This window comes from Mustela lutreola, chromosome 10 (assembly GCF_030435805.1).
Source record: "Mustela lutreola isolate mMusLut2 chromosome 10, mMusLut2.pri, whole genome shotgun sequence".
NCBI lineage: Eukaryota > Metazoa > Chordata > Mammalia > Carnivora > Mustelidae > Mustela > Mustela lutreola.
This window is the reverse complement of record NC_081299.1, coordinates 34,006,109-34,021,886: the sequence shown is the minus strand read 5'-3', so window position 1 is coordinate 34,021,886 and position 15,778 is coordinate 34,006,109. Positions and strand designations below refer to the sequence as shown.

The 15,778-nt window shown below is 57.7% G+C and overlaps 2 protein-coding genes across 8 annotated transcripts in view; both read right to left on the bottom strand.

The window, feature by feature from the left end:
- Nucleotides 1-3,966: 3,966 nt before the first annotated feature.
- On the bottom strand, nt 3,967-7,294 carry ARTN (artemin). 3 transcript variants are annotated; one of them, XM_059136938.1, is made up of 4 exons: nt 7,166-7,294; nt 5,447-6,961; nt 4,970-5,108; nt 3,967-4,889 (listed from the first exon to the last, which is right to left on the bottom strand). In XM_059136938.1, exons 2-4 carry the CDS (start codon nt 5,504-5,506, stop codon nt 4,408-4,410), a joined length of 681 nt encoding a protein of 226 aa, XP_058992921.1. In that variant the 5' UTR covers nt 5,507-6,961; nt 7,166-7,294; the 3' UTR covers nt 3,967-4,407. The 3 variants fall into 3 exon arrangements, with proteins under 3 accessions (XP_058992921.1, XP_058992923.1, XP_058992922.1); XM_059136940.1 differs by having other exon boundaries at nt 5,447-5,576; nt 6,812-7,233; XM_059136939.1 differs by having other exon boundaries at nt 5,447-5,506; nt 6,812-7,233.
- A 2,488-nt stretch (nt 7,295-9,782) lies between these two features.
- The window catches only part of ST3GAL3 (ST3 beta-galactoside alpha-2,3-sialyltransferase 3), a 192,548-nt gene continuing 186,552 nt past the window's right edge, over nt 9,783-15,778 (bottom strand). For all 5 annotated transcript variants that reach the window (XM_059136930.1, XM_059136933.1, XM_059136932.1 and 2 more), the window contains one exon: nt 9,783-10,861. In XM_059136930.1, the coding sequence (XP_058992913.1) occupies nt 10,772-10,861 (90 nt within the window). In that variant the 3' untranslated portion in view covers nt 9,783-10,771. The remainder of the gene's footprint in view (nt 10,862-15,778) is intronic.

Below are 15,778 nucleotides of genomic sequence, written 5' to 3'. Positions count from 1 at the left end.
CCCCGCGCCTGCCCTGGCCCGGCCCGGCCCGGCACAGCCCGGCACGGCCCAGCGGAACTGCGCAGAAACTCATTCCGGGTCTCTGGTCTTGTCCTCGCCCAGGCCCGCGCGCCCCCGAGCAGGCGACGGAGCGGCGCGGCGCTCGAGGCCCCCACTGAGCCAAGGCCCCGCCGCTGGGTACCCTGGGAAACGTAGTCCGCATTGCGGCTAGCGGGAGGGCGGCGCCTTGCGGCAGAGGTCGGGAGCACGTGGACTGGGGACCCGTGGAGCCCCGCCGGCCCCAGACCTCCGGCCCGCCTCAGGGTCAGATCTGCGGGAGGCGCTGATGAGCAGTTCCCTAGGAGGACGTGACCGAGGGGGCCGGTGGTTTGAGCTGGGAATGTAGGCTAGAGGAAAAGGCGTGCGTTGGGGCTTGGCATGGAGGAACAGGTCACCGTGGTGCCGCGCTGCCGGCGCCTCCTGGGGTCCGGGAAGAGGGCAATCTGGGCAGAAGGCATCAGCACCGCCCACAGTAGAAAGGGGGCTTGGTGCGCCCCAGGAATAAAAAAGGACGGCTCTGCGAGTGCTCAGACCAACCAGGAAACCACATACCATGGACAGTACTCGGAGAATTTCCTAGGGTGCTTGGAAGCAGCTTCTCTTTATGAGTAATTAGAATAAGAATAGCTCACATTTAAGTGCTAGGAACAAGTAGTACTTTGCATACCTAAGTCTGATTCTCTGGACAACTCTGCGGTGGGTTTTTTAGTCACCATTTTCCGATGAGGAAACAGATCGAGAAAGGTTGAGCTTTCAGCTAGTGTAGCAGAGACCAGCATAGATCTGGTTGACTGCAGACCCCAGCAGACTCTACTCCTTCACTTCCATTGTCCTTATGTTAACTCTTATTTTTCAAGTTTATTTATTTAAGTAATCTCTGCACCCAACGGTGGGGACCAGACTCACAACCCTGAGATCAAGAGTCCCATGCTTTTCTGAATGAGCCAGCCAGGCACCCCGATCTTTTATTAACTCTTGCCAGTGATCCCAGCAGGGGAAAAAATGATCAAAAGGGAAAGGAGGACTTGTATTTGTATTCAGTGGAGGAAGCTGACATTGGCAAATACCTGCTAAGGCTGAAGAAGGTGAGTGCAGGCTTCCCTGAGGAGGAGACACTTGGTCTGGGTTTGTCTTTTTGGACAAGAGAAAGGTGTAAGGAGAGGGGCTGGATTAGCTCGGAAGCAAAATCTAGTGGGAGTCTAGTCATTCAACAAATCTTAAGTGGGGTTTCAAGTGGGCAGTGATGATTGGATTTGCATTTTAGAAAAACCTATCTGTAGGATGTAGGATAAATTGAATTCATCACTTGGGTGTGCAGGGAGTGAACCCCCCGGCTTTCATCAGAGTTCCTAAGGACTTTACAACCCCCAAACAGGTTAAGAACCACTCCTGTGACCAAGAAAAGTGATCTCACATAGTGCAGATTCTCCTAGATCTTTTCTTTGATCTCCCTTAGCTTTCTACACAGCCTCTCCTTTCCCAGATGAGACCTCAGTGAGTCAGCTGGTGCACATACACTCTGTCACAGGGGGAAACAGGACCATTTTTGGACAAGAGAGGAAGAAAGCCATTGGCAAGTGCAGGGGGCAGCACGTGGAACCCCACACCTCAGTTCCTGGATGAACCAAATGTTCAGGGAAGTTTTGGGTGCTCCCTGAAGCTTTAAAAACTGCCATTTCAAAGCTGCTTATAGTTTTCCATTTTATAAGAGTTGGTGACTTGATAGCCCTTTGGAGGAGACCATAGCTTGGTTCTGGGAAGACCACTCAAAGGGGCAATGTAGTTTTTTTGCAAATGTGAAACAAAGACTACGGTCAATAATGGAAATACCACCTGTGGCTTCCGGGAGTGGAAAGTGCTCTGCCTGGTGAGTTCACATGCTAGTGACCTCTGTTAAGTTGTAGGCAGAGAACTACGGCTCTGGAACTTGTTCCTTTGGGGGATAGGGGCTTTATTTTATTTTATTCTATTCTTTAAGAGGGATTTGGGTTCTTGTGGGACCGTGTTCTTCTTAGAGAAGGTACAGTTTCAGCTGGGACTGTGTGAGATGTTGGGCGCAATCTCTCTGGGGCCCAGAATGCATCGTTGAGTTGGAGGGACCCTACTTGCTCAAGGACTGGCAATCAGGACTGTTGAGAGCCAGCACCCTTGGTTTGGGTTCTGACCTGGCTCTCTTGCCAGGTCAGTGCTGTCTTGAGCATTTTCAGAGGTGGTTTCAGTCTGTCTTCTTTAAGTGGCATTGAGAGCTGATATGACCACTGAAGGGCAGGGTCTGGAGGGCTTGGGGGCTAGGCCAGGATTTCAAGTCTTTCCAGCAGGGGCTACCTGGACCCGATGACCCTGCTTGATGGGATGTCCTCCTTCATCCCCAACCAGGGCCAGGGCCTAGGCCTCTATGAGGTGTCTGCAAACTGCATGGCACTGGTTCCATTTTCTTCGGGTGCAGGTGGGAAGGGCTGGGGACTGAGGATCCTCAATCAGTTTGGAGGAAGAGAGATGGGGCAAAGGGGTGTTTGAGGGCAGTGTGAGAGCACCAGAGTTTGGGGAGCACCTAGAACTGGGGCAGTGAAAATGGAAGAGTGGAAGCACAGACCCGTTTCTCCTCCTTGACCCAGAACGCACACAGCCGTCCCTGTTGTCTGCTCCTCACTCTGGCCCGAGTGAAGGGGGCAACTGTGCCAAAGCAGCCAGGCACTTAGACAGTTTGGAAGGAATTTTGGTTAGCAGTGGCAATGCCCGAGGGGTCCCACCCTCAGCCAGCTCATTCCCACGGTGCTCTCATGTGACCCTGGCTACAGCCACTGCCCTTGTACTCACAGCTGTCAAATCTATCTCCAGTCTAGTCCTCCCTTCTCAGCTCAGACCACATATCCCTTCCTCCCGATGGCCCTTCCACGCCCCATGCTTCCTCAGACTTGGCATCCTTTCTAAATGCAGGCCCTCATCTTATTTCCAAAGAAGAACATCATATCAGACAAATTCACAGGACCCAGGAAACAGGGTTTCACAGGGACAGGCAGGAAAGCTCAGATGATTGCACTGACTTTTGAGAGATGACTCGGGGACACAGTGTAAGGCCAGAGTCAAAACTAACCTCTCCTTCCTTCCAGAAGCAGATGTGTACCTCTTAGCTTCTTGTCCTTTTCATACTGTCAAACTGAACTTCCATAATTATTTATAGTCTGTCTCTCCTGAGTTAAGCTTAAGGGCAGGGATCATGTACCTTTCAGCTCTGTATCTCTGGTGTCTACCATATAATAGATAATTAATAAATACTTGTTGAATGAATAAATGAATATCCTTGAATATCTCAAAATGCAGGCCCCTGTGGGGGGCACCTCAGTCCTTTCCTGCCCTCTAATTCCCTTAATGCTCTCTGCTTCATCCCCCTGCCCCCAAACCAGCTGCACCTTCTTCCCCCACCGCAGCCTTTGCAGATGCTCTTTTGCCCTGGGCTGCTTCATGGAACTCGGGCAGTGAGCTCCCCGTGCTGGATTGTGTATAAGCAGAGGCAATATATGCACCCGTCAGAGTGCCCTGGAGGGTAGGACACAGATGAGTGACCTGGGGTGGGGCAGTGTGTGGTTCTCTGTGTCATTACACATTAAGTAAGGCCCCCAGAATGCCTGATGTGGCAAGGGTAGGGTTCTCTCCAACTGTAACTCCGGGTCCCAAGGGCTGGGGATGGTGCAGGGCGGTGTGAGCTGGCCTGTTGGGACTGGAGAACACCCCTGTACCACCCACTCTGCCTATATTCCATGCCCCATATCCCAGAGCTGGTGGCTGCAGGCAAGCAATGGAAAATCCAGGCCAGGCATGTGATTGCTGAGTCAGCATGAAGACAGGGTGATGGCCAGCCCCTGATCCCCATCCAGCTGCTGTTACCCGTCCAGCCCCACTGCCCAGGAAAGGATCTGACAAACCACGGAAGTAAATAAATAACTTAGGAATAATAAATAGGGGTCCAGCTCCCACGAGTGAGTCCAGGCCCTCGTGGGCAATGTGATTGCCGTGTGTCTCCTCCGATTCTGCGCCCCCAGGGCCTGGGCTGAGGCCAGGGGGCCGCGGCCGAGTCAGTGCCAGAGTCTGTGCGAAGAGGGTCCTAAGGTCTCCGCAGCTGAGGTGTCTGGTGTCAGCAGGGCTGGGACTGGCAGGGCGAGTACCCTGGGGCCCCAGGCCCGTCATCCCTCCATCTCTCGGGGGCTCATGGCCATCATTCACCCGGCAGAGGCCTCGGTTTCAGGCTGAGGCTCCAGCCACTCCCCACCCCCACCCCATCACCCCGAACTCTCCGGCGAGAGGGCCCCGAGCGCCAGAAGCCGCGGGTAAGGATGCAGGGTGCAGTCCGCCAACCCCGTGAGCGAGGCTTCAGCCCAGGCAGCCGCAGGCAGTGGCCGACAGGCGATCCACGGTTCTCCAGGTGCTGTTGACGTCCATGAAGGAGACCGCCTCGTAGCGCGTGGGGCGGCAGCACGGCTGGCTGACCGGCCGCGAGCCCGGAGGCGGCCGTAGGGCCCCAGCGCCCAACAGGCTGGCCAGGCTGAGGTCGTGCGGGGAGCGCGCGCGGCGGCAGGAGCCGCTGCAGAAGCGGAAACGCACCAGCTCGTCGGAGCTGTGGCCCAGGCCGAGCGCGCGCACGGGCACCAGCTGCGAGCGCAGGCGGCAGCCCCGCGCCCCCGCAGTCCGCGCGCGGCCCCCCCGGCTCGCGCGGCCGTCCCGGCCCCCTGCTCGCGCCGCGCGGCCCCCGCGGGCCAGCGCCGGTGAGGGCGCGGGCGGCAGGGGCGCGGCCCGGGGAGGCTGGGGCGACGGCCGCCGGGCTCTTCCGCCGCACGTGCGGGCCGCGCGGCCCCCTGCAAGGAGACGTGGTCACGCACGGGGTCCCGGGCCAGCCCCGTCCCGCCCCGCCCCGCCCCCTCGCCCTCTCACCTACCGGGCAGGTGGCCAGTGGGGGGCGCTGGGGCCGGAGCGGGGCCAAGGCGCGGGGCGGGACTGCGGGGCGCAGGGCCCAGGGAGGCCTCGGCGACGCTGCTCAGCAGGGCCAGAGCAGCCAGGGTTGGCCACAGGGCCGGCTGCGCAGAGACAGCAGTGGAGCCTCAGGGAGGAATAGGGCCCCCGGGTCCGCAGGGGTGGAGGGAAGTCGCGAAGGGGCTGGGGCAGCGGGGATCAGAGAGGATGGGCGCTTAGTTGGGTGGGGGGAGCTCCCCAAGGGTTTAGGTTGGAGGATAGTGGGTCAGCTGCCTCAGGGAGCCCATGGGAGAGATCACTGACGTTCCTCCTTACTCCTGGTCCCTCCTTGACCGTTCCCCCTACCTCTTCTGTCGCCAGCCCAGGCCAAGCCCTACGCTGCCTCCCCACTCAAACCACCTTCCCTCAATTCCAGGTGGCAGTCACTGGGAGAACCACTCACCTGCCGCCTAGGCGGGGGCCAGTGGGGCAGCACGGAAGGGCTTCCACATCCGGGCTCCATCTGTCAATACCAGGTGCGCCCATCAGCCCTAGCTGACCTGTTCCCACCCCTCTCCTCCTCTTGAGGCAGCCTGGGACAATGAGAGATGAGTTATCCTCTGGGTAGTTCATCCCTCCTCTTCCGTGTTTCCAGACGAAGTACAAGGGACTTGGATGGCTGGACTCAACCCGGGAGGAGAAGTAACTGCCTTGAGAACCTAACTTTGTGTTGGAACTTTGCACCTGTTCCCTCTTTCAGTCCTCACAACTCCATGAAGTAGCTGGCATAATCCTCATTTTCCACCTGCACAAATAAGACTCAGGGAAGCTCGGCGACTGCTTCACATCCCAAGGTCCCTTGCCCCAGGACCTCACTGCTCTGTGCTGCAGGGCTGGAGTTGCCAGGAGCAGCCAGAAAAGGAAGTAGCTGGACACTCTGGGTCCCACAGAGACCTTTATCTCCATGGCACAGAGGAGGAAGATGTGGACTAGAGAGGATTCAGGGTGTTTGCTGTTGACCTATCTGATGTCGGTGATGCCCCAGCGTCAGCCCGTGTTGCCCACCCAGCGCTTCTGCTCCTTGCTCCTATGTGATCTCTGTCTAGACCCAGGGCCGCCAGAGTTCTCTCTTCTCTCCACAGATGAGCCCCGGGATGATGTGGGCTGATGGGCCCTCGAACATGGGGCCTGGGCATGGCTCCATGTGGCCACTAGGGGGCAGCATTGCCAAGCCTGCAGACTCAAAGCGGGGGGTGGGCTTTTGGCTGTGCTCAGATAGACTCATGCCTGAGCAACTCCCAGGAGGGCCAACCAGGCCTCCACTTCAACCTTGTCTTTGAGAGCTGGTCCAGGTCTGTCCCCCTCCAGCTTCCTGTGGGTCTGGTAGCCTGGCCCTGCTGCTCTAAGTTTCCCCCATGAGCCATGCTTCCTGAGCCCAGCCAGCCATTCTGAGTCCCACCAAGACTTTGGTGAACCCACCCTGGCTGGCATTCCCAAACACCCCTCTGGGGCCCTAGAGCCCTCCCTACTGGTCTGCCCTTGGATCCCACCCCACAGCACACAGAACGCCTGCATACCTGTGGACCAGATCTCCCCAGGAAGGCCTCCCTGGTGTGCTCCTACTTGAATCCGGCCTCGAGGAACCAGGCTAGTGACTTCTCATTGATGGAGTGAAGCCGTGGTCAGGCAGCCTCAGTAACCCCCTGCACTAGGGGGAGCTCAGGAGCTGGTCTCTTGAGGGCAGGTCAGGCCCAGTCTCCCTCCTAGCGGTCTGGGGGCCACTTGGTCCTCCAGTCCTTGCTTCCCCGCTTGCCAGCCAGATACTCACCACAGGGGTCCTCCTCTGTGGGCTTCTAGGCACCTTTCCTGGGACCAGTGCTGAGCTTTCCTCCGCAGCTTAAAAGGCTCATGCCCAGGGCTGTGCACCTGGCAGCGCCCCTTTCAGCCAAAAGCGTGGCCTTGGCAGCCAGTCTGCACCCTGTAGCGGCAGCGGGAGCCTCACATTATGGCGGGCTAGCGCAGTCCGACCAGCGACAGGGGGACTGAGGGGGCCGGGAGGGGCGGAGAGCTATGCCTCTGGCCCAGGAGAGGGAGGATGTGAGATAGGAGTGGAGGGGAACTCTCCTGCCCGCTCCCCCTAGCCCCAGGGCTGGGACAAGGGTTGGCCAACAGGTCGGCTTACCGCGGTGCAGGGCTCTGGGTCCGGGACGCAGTGAGGGCTGGGGCCCGAGGGACCTGCTGCTGGCAGAGCCCGTGGGCCGTGTCTGGGGGCCGAGCCCAACTCCATCCCTTAGCAGCCTCATGCCCGCCGCCATCCGGTGTCAAATTCCAGCCCCGGCGTCACCGGATCCCGGGGTGGGGCCCGGAGCGCCCCCGCCCAGCCCCACCTTTCAGGGCTCACCTGGCCGCTCCACCTGCTGGGATCCGGTCCCCCCGGGCTATGCTAGGTCCCCCAAGCTGGGCTGGGGGAGGAGACGCTGGGAAGGGACCCTGGGGATGCAGAGTGGAGAACCCGGGCGGCGGAGAGGCACGGGAACTGGGAGTTCAGAGTTTGTAGGCACGCAAAATAGGGAGTTGGGAGGCTGGGCGGAGGGCGGGCAGGGAGGAGACAGGCCGGTCGCTGCCTCTGCTGTGGGGCCCTGAGATTGGCGTGGGCTCCGGGGTCCCAGCTGGCTAAACCACCGTGGCTGCTCTCCGATCCCTGGCCCACCGCAAGCTTCTCTCCGCAGAACCATGGACTGGTCGGATTGGTGAAGCGGGGCACTGGGGCTCCGGAGGCCTGACCCTGCTCCAGCCACCCTGCCGCCCGCCGGGCAAACTCTGCGCTCCCTGGGGCTGCGCTGGTAGGAGCGGGAGCCCCGGCGGCAGAGGGGAGGATCACAGAGGAGAGACGCATGCACGGAAGCTTTGAGGTAGGAGCTGGAGGGTAGTGTTTCAGGTGCCTAATTACAGCAATTTGGCAGGTGAGGTGGAGGTTGAGTAACACGGATAGAGGTAAGGAAAGGCCAGACCCTGTGTGTCATACTGGGGAGCCTGGACTTTATACCAGTGGACGGGGACCACCGAAGGTGGCAGGCAGGAAACTGGTGCATCCAGACATGTGTTTGCAGTGACTGGCTGGTTGGGGCGGGGAGAGGTGGCGGGAGATGTAGGGAGGCTGCTGGGGAGAGAGGAGACAGGCAGAGACTGGGGGGGGGGGGGGCAGAGGGCCACAAGGCTTTTCAGATCACAGCTTCTTGAAGACTCAGTTGGTGCCTGATTGGATGGGATGAAGAGGTAAGATGGACAAAGATGCACCTCTGGCCCGGGTGACCAGAGGGGTGGAGGGTGCTTGCTGGCAGCGGGGCACCCTTGAGGAGGATGGGTTGGAGACAGGAGCTCCGGAGATGGAGCAGGACCTGTGGATTACCTTAGTGACCATGTTCAGGAAGTAGCCGACTGTGTAGCCTGGAGCAAAGCGGAGAGAGCTGGCCTGAAGAGGGTAATTCGGGATTTGCCGACCAGCTGACAACTGGGAGCCGTGGGTGGGGAGGAAAGTGCTCAGGGGACGTGTGCGGACCAGCTAGGCCTTGTCTATGCATCAGAATCACCTGTGGACCTTTAAAAACCACCCACATCTGGGCCCCACCCCAGACCTGAATCAGAATCTTGGGGTGGGCATGTGCAGGTTTTCCAGTTTGCACGGGTTGGCCTGGTGTATGGCCAGGGCCAAGAACCGTAGCTTTGTTGACAGCAGGTCCTGTGCAGGGGAAGCCAGAGCACAGAGAACTGCTGGGGGTGGGGGGGCAGGGGCTGTCTGCGGGCCTGACAGGACCCCTGGGGGACAGGGGACCAAGCAGGGAATAGCTTCTCCCTTCGCTGCTTCCTGCAACCTGGGGCTCAATCAGTCATGGCTGCCTCTTGTAGGCCGTCACCTAGACCTGGTACAACTCCAGGGGGCGCATTCCCGTAGAATGCGGGAACTCATTGGAATGGTGCCGTTTCCAGCAGCATCCCAAGGGAGTTCTGGGTGTGCCTGTCCCTCTGTCAGGGCCTGGCTTTCCCCCCAGCAGAGGCGGCTTCTGCCCGAGAACCAACCACAGCAGTTAAGGGGGCATATAGGATGCTGGTGGCCCTTGGGATGGCAGGAGAGAGGCAAGGGGGCCGGCCAGCCTCACTTACTGCCAGTGGCAGCTCTGGCAGGAAGTGCACTCCATGCCTCAGATGTGGGTGTGGTTTGCCCTGATCTCAGGCCTGCCTGGGGACACTGGGAGGGGAGCCATCAGATTCTAGGTCTCTCGGGGTCGGGGTAGGGGTGTCCTTTCCCGGGTTCACCTGGGGATGCCTAGAGCTGGGCTCAGCCTTCCTGTTCTGTGTAGGTGGAGAGGGGTTGCGGGGAGGGGTGCGCCTTTGTGCTCTGGGTGGGGATGGGGCCTATTTCCTCTGGAGCTCAGCCCTGGGAGCCAGGAGCAAGTGTGGTCGATGAGCTTCTATGTCGGGGCTCAGCACATCATTTTCCTGAGCTTGCAGGAATCTCTGTCCCTGTGTAACTGGGGCTCTGGGAACCTTTGGACTTCAGCCCCTTGCCCTCTGGCTCCTTCGGGGTAGGGCAGACCCTGGGGCATGCCCTCATACTTGTGGTCGGCTTCTCTTAAGGTGAAGAGGGTACGGGACTGTGAGGGATGGGAGAGGCTTCAGAAGAAGAGGAAGGGGCCCAGGAATCTGTGGGCTAGAGAGATGGCCCTTGGCTTTCATGTCGTTGCCGAGGTCCCAGGGTCCTGCTTCTTTCAGGAGCATCACAGAAAGCAGAGGAGGCCAGATTCAGGGAAGAGCTTTATTGCTTCCAGGATGGCTGCCCAGGATGGCTGCCACAGCCTGGACAAGGTCCTTGAGCCTCATTTCCCTCTGGTCCAGGCTAAAGGCAGAACCCAAGGACCTTACAGTCTCATTGCTGAAATCCAGAACAGCTGCCAAGTTGGTCAGTCCAGGCTGGTGCACTGTCTTGTGGATCAGCTGGGGGGTGTGGCGGGGAGGGGGGCATTTCCATCAGGCTAGGCCAGGCCTCGCCTCCTGAGCTTTCAAGTTCTCTCTGCTTAAGCCAGGGTCTGTTTTGTTGGCTTAAATGATGGCTCCAGGTTTCCCTGTGGGGTCGTTAGGGGCTGGTGAATGGGAACACCTCATCTTCTCCTCAAGAAAGGCGAAACAGTGTCAGGAGCAGGAGGGGGCTGGCATGAGATCCTGCCGACCTCCGCCAAGCCCCAAGCAGGGTACGGGCTAGTCATGGCACCCCCCCACCTCTACAGGGAGCCCACTGGTACCACTGCCCGGCGAGCCCCCTGGTGGGCCTCTTTCTGCATGGCAAGTGGACCCAACTTGACATCTCCAACCTTATTTAAAAATAAATTATCCCGCCCCTCCCCCCCTCCCAAATTCACAAAAATGATAATACACCAAACACTGATTGGAGAAACGATTCCAGCAGCAGCCTTGCTGCCTGATGTCCACCTCCTGCATGCTGGGCCTGCTGGGCACAGCCGGTGGCCTTCCGGCCCTGTGGCTTCAAGGACCCAGGCTGAGAATGAGGCTAAGTGCTGGTCTCTGAGGCTGGCCTCTGGGCAGACGCAGCTCTGGCTGCCCTGCCAAGGCCTCGCCACCTCTGGAGCCACTTGGCACTGTCCTTCTCTGGGTCTGAAGACTCCTGCACCTTTTAGGCAGAGCCAGACTGAGGCCAGTGGGGTGGGCAGGTGGCGGCGGCTGCTGCTTCCTCTTGGTGGTGCCAGGACCTCCGTGGCCATGTGCTGGGCCCACGTCAGATGCCGCTGGTTAGGTCAGTGATGACACGTGCTTTCACCAGCTTCCGCAGAAACTCTTTCTCTCGCTGGATATTGTGCGTCCAGGACTGGAAGGCAAGGCACAGGGAAGGGATGAGTGGAGCTCGGTGCTCTCCTCTGCCCAACACTCTCCCAGTGCTCTGTGACTGGAGGATCTGCTCATCGTCCTCCCTTCCTAGAACCCCTTTCCACACCCTATGAGAACTCTGCCTCTCCTCTCCTTCCAAGACTTCGAAGACAGGGGCCTTCCCACCCTTGTTCAACAGACGTCACCTCCTTGTCTAGCTGTGCATCCAGGGCACCTAGATCCGAGGCCCTGAGGGTAGACCAAGTGAGTCAGGGAGAGCTGGCCCAGGCCTGGGGGCTGTGCCCTGCTGGAAGGAGGACTGCGTGGGGTCGCTTAGTCATCCTTCGGCCTGATGCAATGCGGTCTCCAGGCTGATGAAATCCTGCCTCCCAGATCAGAGGAGCAGAGGGTGGGGGTAGGGGGTTGAGGACAAGAGGCTCACCTTTCTGTGAATGTGGAAATTACAGGGAAGATGCCGCCTTCTGGGCCTTTCCTGGGCGAAGACTGCACTTGGGCTCAGGCTCTCTCCTGTCCCTGGTACTTGTACCAGGATGCTCTGGTGGCTAAGTCCCTCAAAGAATGAAAAAGGACGGACTGACTGGCCCAGGGAAAGCGGACAGTCTCTTCGGAGTTTGTATGCACCTGACTGCACTGCGGGAGCCTGACCGTGGTGTTCACGGGAACTGCTGGCTGGGGGTAAGGACCCAGGGCTCTGTCCTGGCCCTAGTCTCATCCAGTCCATCTTCTCCAGCTTGCCAAATTTTTTTGATCGGAAACACAGGCCAAATTCCCTGTATCCTCTGACTATGCCCTTCGACTTCTTGGGCTAACCATGAACTTGGCTGCTCCTAAGGACAGTGTCCCCCAGACCCATCTCAAATGGTGACTGTTTCTTCTCTCCCACTCCACATTCCACGGTGCCTAGGTCTGCAGGGTCTGCTTCTCTTAATCGCTGCGTCTACACCACTGTCCCTCCAAACTCCCTAAAGCCTCTGGCTCCCCCTGAGGCTCCTGTCACATCACTCTGCCATCGGTGACCTGTCCCTTCCTGCTGCAGATCCCCAGCGTGATCTGCCCTCATCCCTCGAAGAGTCACTCATTTGGCACACTGTCTCTCTTTGAAGGCAGGGACTATTCGGCACACAGTAGGTGCTCAATAAAGATGTGCTGAATGAAACTGCATTTTGTGGGTAAGAACACAGAGGCCTGGAGGAATGGCAGGGCCAGGATCTGAACAAATGTGTACACTTAGACCGCTTCCCCTCTATCACCTGCAGGAAGAAGCAATCACTGGTGGGTTTGTTTCAAGAACACCCACCAGGAGTCACTGATGGTTGAAAGCTCAGGGGAAGACTGGATTTTTTTTAAAAAGCTTGTTTACTTATTTTTACTCATCTCTACACCCATTGTCGGGCTGGCACTCATGAACCTGAGACCAAGAGTGGCATGCTTTTCTGACTGAGCCAGCCAGGCACCCCAAGACTGGACATTTTTTATGATATTAAGAAACTGTTAAAGGGCGCCTGGGTGGCTCAGTGGGTTAAGCCGCTGCCTTCCGCTCAGGTCATGATCTCAGGGTCCTGGGATCGAGTCCCGCATTGGGCTCTCTGCTCAGCAGGGAGCCTGCTTCCCTCTCTCTCTCTCTCTCTGCCTGCCTCTCCATCTACTTGTGATTTCTCTCTGTCAAATAAATAAATAAATAAAATATTAAAAAAAAAAAAAAAGAAACTGTTAAAAAGTTTTTTTTAGGTGTGATAATAGTATTATGATAGTTTTTTTAAAAGTGCCTATCTTTTAGAGAAAGTTACTGAAATATTTATAGTCAGAATAGTATGGTATCTGAGACTTGTTTCCAAATAATCAGTGGGGAGGGGTGCACGAAAGGAAGGACAGGTGAACACTGGCCAGGCACTGATAATTGAGGGAGGTCAGTGATAGATGCATGAGCGCTCATTATATTACTGTCTCTATTGATGAATATGTTTGATAATATGTGTCCATAATAAAACAGGAAACACAATGATTGGCCCTGGGCTGTAGCTCTCTTAGGCCAGGCAATGCCACCTCATTCTCCCATCCACGTGGACAGCACAGGAGCTTACCAGAGCTATCTATTACTGTGTTGTCTACACCGTCTATGGGCTGGGACCGAATTCTGGCAGTCTTGGGTCCCCAGCCTCAGCAGGACCCCTGATTCTGGATGCAGCTGTCCTTCTGACAGCTCTTTTTCTTCCTCCATCTCTGGTTCCTCGCCCCTCACCCAGTCATTAAACTCTGGGGCTGTGCCAACCACTGTGCTCTCCCTCTCCCTTGGCAACCGCTCCCCTCCCTGCCGGCCATGGACCTCAACAGGCAGCTGTGCTCCTGACTCACACAACTCGCACAGTCCCGTGTGAGCCCACATCAGCCCTGAGCAAGCTGCTGAGCTTCCATCCTCCACCTCCTCCTCCCTGCTTCCTGGGAGCACGTACTGGGCACCATGCCTGCCGCTGTGCACTGCCTTTACTCGTAGCTCAGCCACTGGCCTTCGAGGCTGCTCTCCCCATCGTACACGGGGCCACCTCACTGGTGCAGCCCCTGGCCACTTCCCAGTGCTCCTCTCACTACTTCTTGACAGCGCCAGATGTGGTGGACAGTCCCTGCGCGCTGCTCCCTTGGTCTCCACAACCCTTCACCTTCCTAACTCCTGCCTTCTTTCGCTCTGTTTCCTCTCCAAACTCCTTTGACGTTCCTTGTAGCTCCCCCAGCACGGAACCTCGGCTGCCCGCCCCTTCCTGCTGGGCCTGGAGAATGGGCCCACGGGCCAAGCAGAGGGGAACAGTGCTCGGGCCAGGGAGCTGGACGGTTCAAGTGCTTCCTGCAGACACTCAAGGTGGACAGTGGGGATCCCAAACACAGGCACCAGCACTTCCAGTGAATCCTCAACCAGGATACTGGGAGGTTAACAGTGATAAGTACAGATAAAACATTAATAATAACGACTAACAGTATGGATGCTTACTGGGTGCCAGGCCTTTTTTTCTAAACACATTATTGGGTCTAATCTTCCCCAAACCTAGGGAATAGGTGCTATCATTACCCTCTGGGTAGGGGAAGGAAAGAAAGGTACAGAGCCAGGTTCTACACCCAGGCCATGGGATCTCCTAACCTGAAGTCCCCAGCACCCTGCACGTGAGCATCAAGGCAGCCAGTTTCAGAGGATGATGGGGGTGGGGTGTGGGGGGCGGTCTGGCCTGGAAGCTGAGATCTGGCATGCCCAAGAAGAAAGGAACAGGCTCCACCGAGGGCTTCAGGGAAGGTGCAGCCCTTCTCCCTCATTCCTGCACTAGGGCAGACCCAGGCCCTACCGATCGAAAATTCTTTCTCTGTCTCCGTCTTCTCATCCACTCTGGAGTCAACGGAGTCTTCGTGTCTTGCCTAGACTGCTGGGACAGGCCCCCGGCTAGCTCAATCTCTGCCTCGTGGCCTTCTGTTTCGTGCTGCAGCCAGAGTGACCTACTACATGCCAGTAGGTGACGCACTACATGCTAGTGACCTACTACATGCAGCCTGAAACCCTCCCGTGGCTCCTCCAGGCCGGTGGAGTGATGTCCAAACTCCTCACCGCGGCACAAGAAGCCCTGCGGGAGCTGGCTACAGCCTCGCACCCTCTGCCTGGAGCCCGGACACCAAGTTTGCAGGAAAGCAGTGTGTAAGAGGCCAAAGATACCACGGAACAGAAGCCAGGAGACAGGTGAATGCTGTGTTAATGGTTCCGAGTGGGTGCAGGCGGGGGCCAAAAAGGCAAGAAGATACACAAAGAGACATAGAGGGAAAGACCAACGGGGTCCTGGCAACGAGGAGGCAAGCCTGGAACCACTACTGAAGGCGATGGCATCAATCTGGAGCCGTCCTAGCCCCGCGGTGGGCCCCCCACTCCTGAATCCCACTCCAGGCAACAGGGGGGCCCCACCATAAGGCTGTTCCGGGTTTCCCAAGGCGCGTTTAAATTCCTGCAAAAACTTCTCACGGCTTAAGGTGCCTGAGTGAACAATACACGCGAGATCCTACAGAAAGGAACTTAACCCACAGACGGGGACGCCAAGCTCCTGGAGAACGTGGAATGTGAGAAGACTGTCCAGGATGGAGCCCTAGTGAATGCGGACTCTTTGGGGGTGGACTGAAATCAAGGACGCTGAGGAAGAGAATGAGAGAGACTGGCAAGTGAAATGAGAGGAACACCCGAGATCACGGACTCGAAAGTCCGAGCAGGAAAAGTTTCAAAGAGGAAGGAGTGGTCAACTTAAAAAGCATTTCTGAGAGGTCAGGAGAGATGAGACTTACACATGTCCACTGGATTTGGCAGCCTTGCGCTAAGTCACTGGTGACCTTTGTGGGAGTCATGGCAGGGGAAGAGGGAAGTCGGGCTGTGATGGAGTGAGGAGGGCAGAGGGGGCGAGCCCACATGAGCTGCCTGAGGCCCTGCTGTAGTCTGTGCTCCCACTGGACAAAGGGATGGTGGAGGAGCCTTCAGGGAATCCAGGCTCCGGGCTGGTGGGGGGCATGTGAAAAGGTACTGAGCAGGAGGGAAGGCTGGTTGAGATGGGAAGCACTACATTTAGAGGCTTAGGAGTCTGCACAGACGGGAGGCATTCTCCAGCACCAGCTCCACCCCAGCCTCCCCCCACCCCCGCCCCAGGTGGAAGCAGAGAAGCTGCTCAAAGCACTGGCTCAAGATGTGCAGGTCGCGGGCTGGCATCCGTGGGAGGCCAGTGGTAGCAGTGAGGGGACTGGGAGAGGGATTCGCATGGGCTCTGGATGTGAAGGCAGAAATGCTGTCAGAAGAGACTGGTTGCCAGCCCAGACACCAGGAATGCTTCTTGAATGTGAAGACACCTGAACATGTGGACCACCTGGGAAGCCATTCTGGGTGATCAAG

What these genes read in the sequence shown, in the direction of transcription:
- ARTN (XM_059136938.1), bottom strand. Translation starts at nt 5,506, where the DNA reads ATGGAGCCCGGATGTGGAAGCCCTTCCGTGCTGCCCCACTGGCCCCCG. An exon ending in GGCCCCCGCCTAGGCGGCAG is followed by an intron (nt 5,109 to 5,446) that starts GTGAGTGGTTCT and finishes GTCTCTGCGCAG; the next exon opens with CCGGCCCTGTGGCCAACCCT. An exon ending in CCCCACTGGCCACCTGCCCG is followed by an intron (nt 4,890 to 4,969) that starts GTAGGTGAGAGG and finishes GTCTCCTTGCAG; the next exon opens with GGGGCCGCGCGGCCCGCACG.